Here is a 6,060-nt window from a genome sequence, read left to right on the forward strand (position 1 = left end):
GTTCCACCTAACATGATGCAACCATCCTGTGTACAAGTGAAATGCACTAATTCCCTCCCCAGAATTCAGCTTTCAGGATTTTAGCATTTGAGATTTTAATCTTTCAGGATTATGATTTTGAGGATTTTAAATGTTTGGAATTTTAATCTTTCAGGATTTCAACACGGGATTATGGCATTTGGGATTGTGTCTTTTGGGATGATAAAGACCCACTGACATTTTGTTGTGGGGGGCTACCCTGTACATTTAGAATGTTTGGTCCCTGGCCTGTACCCACTAGCAGCCAGTAGCATCCTGCTCCCATCAAGATAATAAAAAACATCTACAGACTTTGCCAAATGTCCCCTGAGGAGCAAAATTACCCATTTAAGGGCCACTGGCTTATGTGGATTAATGAGCTGGGTGGTAAAGCACCACACGGCTTAAAAGCAAAAGGCTGCTCTCCTGAGCATCAGATCCAGGTTTTCATCCCTAGCCTGTAACCTACAATGAACGCCTACAAATCATTAGCACTACTTCCTCCAACTCAGACACAAACAAATGCAGGAGACATAGATACAAGAAAACTAAAGACTATTTTATTTAGTGGACAAGAAGTGGGAAAATGACAGCCAGCTCATATACTAGTAAGTAGAATAAAAAGGAAAAAAGAATATAGACATCACAGTGATGAATTTTTACAAAGCTAAGAGATTTGTACTACAGAACAATGAAATACTTACAAGCAAGAGTCACTGTATTAGTGACCAATTGTATCCAATTAAGTTTCTTAAGGGCAAAAACATTTAAAACCTCAGACTTATTTTAAATTTAGACAAGGCAATTGTAAGCACACGACTTAGGCATTTAAAACTTTACAGTAAGTGCTACTCCTAGGTAAATACTCTTTCCTAACATTATTTTTTCTCCTAAGATTTGGAATGTCACATCTCATGTTCCTAGCAGTAATTGCATACAGGATTAAAAGCCCAATCAACCAAGAAAGTATCATTTTTTTCTATAAAGTGTTCTTAAAAGAAAGAAAAATTAAGGTGTGAACATTTTGTACAATTGTTGCTGAGGAACAGCAAAGGCAGTTCCAAAATATCATGCTTACTATATAAGAAGGCATGGCTCACGGAACCAAGTAGAGGAAGCTACAGCAGTTTAATATCCATCTTTAAAGCTTGGTGGTATTAAATACGGTAAACAGGTCTGTGCCTCCCTAGGGCTAGCGCATGCCCAGGATCTGTCTGCTTTTTAGTTGATAATTTTTTTCAAGATCTGATAGAGCTTGAGCCCGCAGCTGAGCAGCATGAAGCCTTTTCTTCAGGTCCTTACACTTGGACTTGGAGGTGAGCTGCCTCTCAGAATTCTCACTCCTCATGATGTTCTCCTTACTTTCCCCACTGAAATGAACTTTCTTCTTAATTATTGAGCATGGAAGATCAAGAAGTTCTTTGGAAAGAAAAAGAAAAAGGGTTTTGAGTTACTTTAACAGAGTACATCTTCTTTTAGTTCACATGTGAAATCTAGGTACTTGACTTCTTATTATCTTTGGGATAGGTGATTATGGTGATGAGGCTGGCATAAATCAATCAGCCCTTTAATCTACAACACTGAAAAAAATAATCTGAAATGTGCCAAAAATCAAGGAGCATATGTTTTATTCTCTTAATAATTAAATTTTCTATTAAGGTTAAAGGCATTGAGGATTATGATCTACAATATACAACTTCTGGACATCAATGCTAATTGTCTGTACCCTTGAATATAAGTGCCATTCTATGCAGAACACATTACTTCCAGGAAGTATGCAGGTAAAGGTTCTTCCTTACACAGAACCCCAACAGTGTTGGTTAAGTGTTCAAAGCAGCTGAATTGACTAGAAACTTGTTTTCAAAAAGAACCTAAACAATTCAGTGTAAAAAAGGTGAAGTCAACTATGAGTAGCAAAAAATGTAAACTGCTTTTTTCATGGAAAACAATTTTAAAAATAATAATCAAATTTGCTTAAAGTGGCAACACTATTAACTACTGACAGAACTATTTGGGACTTAGATACTTGCAGGTTTAAATTCCAGAATCTATTTCTTCTTCCTTTCTTCAATTAAATATTTACTGAGCTCAAAGTATGAGCCATTGTTAACTAAACAAAGGCCCTATTCTAGTAGAAAGAGATAGACCATAAACAAATAAACAAGTACAGATGGGGAATAATTGATAGGGATATGTGCTATGGAAAAAACACTGAGAAAGGGGTCAAGACATGCTGGGTGGTGGTTACAGGGATGAGAGAAAGCCTCGAAGGTAAATTTTGAGCAAAGGCCTCATGCACATGAGGACATAAGAAGCTATGGGGCTCTCTGTATGACGAGTACTCCGGGTTAAAGTAATGGAAAAGGCCGGAGGGAGGAGCAGGCTGGCACACAGAAGTACCACCTTCCAAAGGTCCTGTGACTTCCTACATCATACATTGTTTCTGTTTCAAAGCACACTGGATTGCTTGTAGACCTTAACTCCACTGTTTAAATATATCCAACTTTTGACTTGGTGCCCATAGCTCAGTAGTTAGGGCATCAGCCACATGCACTGGGGATGGTGGGTTCAAACCTGGCCTAGTCCTACTAAACAATGACAACAATTAAAAAAAAAAACAGCTGGGCATTGTGGCAGGTACCTGTAGTCCCAGCTGCTTGGGAGGCTGAGGCAAGAGAATCACTTAAGCCCAAGAGTTTGAGGTTGCTATGAGCTGTGATGCCAGGGCACTCTACTAAAGAGTGACATAGTGAGACTGTCTCAATAAATAAATGAACAAATCCAACTTTTATTATCGCAAATACCTATACATTTGTAAACCAACATTGTTTTACTAATTTGCTTTTGTCAAACAAAACAATTTGGTTTGTTATTTGCTTCTGTTTGTTTTGTCTTATTTTGCTTTTGTCTTTTTTGGGGGGTTGGGGAGGCCTTGCTTGTTGTCCAGTCTGGAGTGCAGTGGCCATTCCTAGACATGATCATGGCACACTACAGACTCAAACTTCTGGGCTCAAGCAATTCTCCTACTTTAGTCTCCTCAGTAGTTGGGACTACAGGCATGTGCCACCATGCCTGGCACTTAATAGGATAATTTTATAAGAAAGAAAAGTGTTTAGAAAAGGAATTAGAATTTCATTAAATAGAAGAAAAAGAATGAGCATTTTACCAAAGAGACAAAGAACTGCTTTAAAAAGGCTGCTGCTGCTATGACACTCTTGATATATTTGTGATGTCTTTCCCATGTCTGAACGTAGCCCAAGATAAGGAGAAGGTATTTCCACTTGTTTTGAGTTCAGAATGGCACCTGCTCCGCACTACTATGCTGCTTATCTCATGGCTCTGACAGGCTCACTGCCTTCAGTACTCGGTACTAACATGTTCCCTAACTCAAGTGGATGTTTGATTCCTCTGCATCATTTAAAATATTTGCCATTGGATGCAGGTCACAACTATAACAGGGACTCTACCGAACAAATGCAAACATTATAACCTAATTGTTTGTACCCTCACATTAATCTGAAATAAAAAATAATAATAATAAATATATATGGTAATTAAAAAAAAATAAGTAGAATATTTGCCATGATTCACATACAGGTAGATTCCCATACTTATCTATGTATTCTATAAAGTAAAGCACATTATCCTTATCCAGCTATTTTCATCCTTTGTTCTTTAGCTGGAAGAGCCTCCATTTAAAGAACAAGGGATAAATATAGCTGGATAAGGGTGATATGTTTTACTTTTGAACTTTGAATAAATTTCATTGATAATTCAACTGCTCAATTTTCAAAACCAACAAAAAACTTTTTAACAAGCTGTGTTATGAAGAAATCAAGAGTAAATATGCTTAATAGTTTGCATTTTCTATAATCCTAAAGAGTAGATTAAATTAGATTTAGGGTTTCCACAACATAGAGAAAGCATATGAGACAATGGTTTGTTGGTACATACAATAACCACAACTCACTACAGCACAGTGAAAGGACAATACCACATAGACGCATGGCCCTAGGAAAGCTGACTGCCTACATACCAGACTCTGAATAAAGAAACACAGAAAGCATATATAGATATTAAACAATCAATTCTGACAAACACGTGCTTCAACTTGAAAGGGTCTTAGTGAAAATCCAAAAGTGACAGCCTACTCTGCAGTTGGGTCTCATGCCTTGCAAGTCCTGCTTTCTTTGAAAGATGAGGTGTAGCAGTATTAAAATGCAGATTTTGTTTGCTCAAAAATGTAGAGAGTGGTAGTTTTGATTATTTCCACTGAAAGATATGAAATAAATATCAAATACTAAACATGTATTTGATAATATAAAAAATAAATCAATGATGAAATCATGATTCGTTGCATCAGGTCTATGAACTCAGTAAATAAATCACTACTATAATAGAATTTTATTTTCATTGAATGCGTACAGTCAATGAAATCTACGATCTTAAAATATGAGATTTTGTAAATTAAAAGGGCGACACAAGCCACCCTGGGGGCAACATTGGTGCATATTTCTTCACTTGCGGCACCAGCTCATTCAGTGAGTTGATTCTCATACCTGGACTACTCCCCAGAGTCAGGAACTTCTGTTCCTTTAGCAAGCTGTAATTCTTCAGCAGACTTTCTGCTCTAACCAGTTTGTCCTCTGCTAGTCGCTCACGAACACAAAGCTCACGTTCCTTCTCTTTAAAAGGGGAATGGGAAAAAAAAGAAAAAAAAATGACAAATGACTTTGGCTGTAAAACAATCTATATTGGCAATTTTATCATTTTTTCTTATCACAAAGACTAGCGTGCCCAACAACTGATTAGCATGTTTTGTGAAAGGATTCTTACTTTATACCTCAGTCACCCTGATTGTGCTAGTTTTTGATTCAGTGTTTTAGTAGGTTGTATGCTATCTTAGGTTTTCTTATAAAGGCTTGTTTAAACAAAAGTACAAAGTTAACTTCAACCTTTGGTCATGTGTGGGAGCAACTCAGTTGGGAAAACAAAAAACTAAAGCCATCTCTGTTCTCCATTGAAGATAGGCAACAGTTAGGCCATGGTCTGGCCTCACAGTACAAAATCTTTCTTTTTGTTGAATGACAGATCCCAAATAGAAAGGGGGAAAAACCCACAAGTTAGTTAGAAAGTAGTTCTTTAGATTAGCAACAATAGCTACTGTTTATTCGGGACCTGGAATTCAGAAAGTGTTCATGTTTCAGTTGCTGTATGAAATCACAAAACACTGGAGAAAGTTTTTTTTCTCAATTTTGTTTTTCGTCTTTTACAGAACTTTTTCCTCTGAGGAGCCAAAAAAAGCTTTCCAGGTAAGCACAGGTTATACCTACACAGTAAACATATCTCACAGGGCTAAGCAATATTTCATTATCAGTAGGAAGTAAAATATGAACAAATGCACTGAATAAGCATATTTAAATTGAAAAAATGTAACGGCTGGGCACAGTGGCTCTCACTTTTAATCCTAGCACCCTGGGAGGCCAAGGAGGGTGGATTTCTTAAGCTTAGGAGTTTGAGATTAGCCTGAGCAAAAGAGTGAGACCCCACCTTAACCCGGTATTGTGGGGGGTGCCTGTAGTGCCAGCTACTTGGGAGTAGAGGGAAGAGAATCGCTTGAGCCTAGGAGTCTGAGGGAGCTATAATGCCACGGCACTCTACCAAGGTGACAAAATGAGACTGTCTCAAAAAAAAAAAAAAAAAAATGTGAAGTCTACATTGCGTGTAAAGCTGCAAAATGAAACAAAACGAGTCATGAGGGTGGTAGGAAACAGACATGGCCCTGTCTCACATCCAAAAGTTTAAGTAAAGAGCCTCCCTGCTGTTCCTACCTTGCATGATCCTAAACCCTTAGTAATGGCTCTCATCTGAGTGAATCAAAAACTAATTAGCATCTAATCAGTTAATACTCATTAAGTCAATATTAATACCCATCAAAATATTGTTATTATTTTGTTTTTGTTTTGTTTTGTTTTTGAGACAGAGCCTCAAGCTATCCCCCTGGGTAGAGTGCCCATGGCATCACAGCTCACAGCAACCTCC

The 6,060-nt window shown here is 37.5% G+C and overlaps 1 protein-coding gene across 1 annotated transcript in view; it reads right to left on the reverse strand.

Annotated features, from left to right (window-relative positions):
• Positions 1-886: 886 nt before the first annotated feature.
• The window catches only part of NEK2 (NIMA related kinase 2), a 14,113-nt gene continuing 8,939 nt past the window's right edge, over positions 887-6,060 (reverse strand). Inside the window, exons 7-8 of the mRNA XM_012811845.2 lie at positions 4,578-4,703; positions 887-1,437 (exon numbers count right to left, since the gene is read on the reverse strand). Of these exons, the coding sequence (XP_012667299.1) occupies positions 1,211-1,437; positions 4,578-4,703 (353 nt within the window). The 3' untranslated portion in view covers positions 887-1,210. The remainder of the gene's footprint in view (positions 1,438-4,577; positions 4,704-6,060) is intronic.

This window comes from Otolemur garnettii, unplaced genomic scaffold (genome assembly GCF_000181295.1).
Source record: "Otolemur garnettii isolate 467f Iridium unplaced genomic scaffold, OtoGar3 scaffold00178, whole genome shotgun sequence".
Lineage (NCBI taxonomy): Eukaryota > Metazoa > Chordata > Mammalia > Primates > Galagidae > Otolemur > Otolemur garnettii.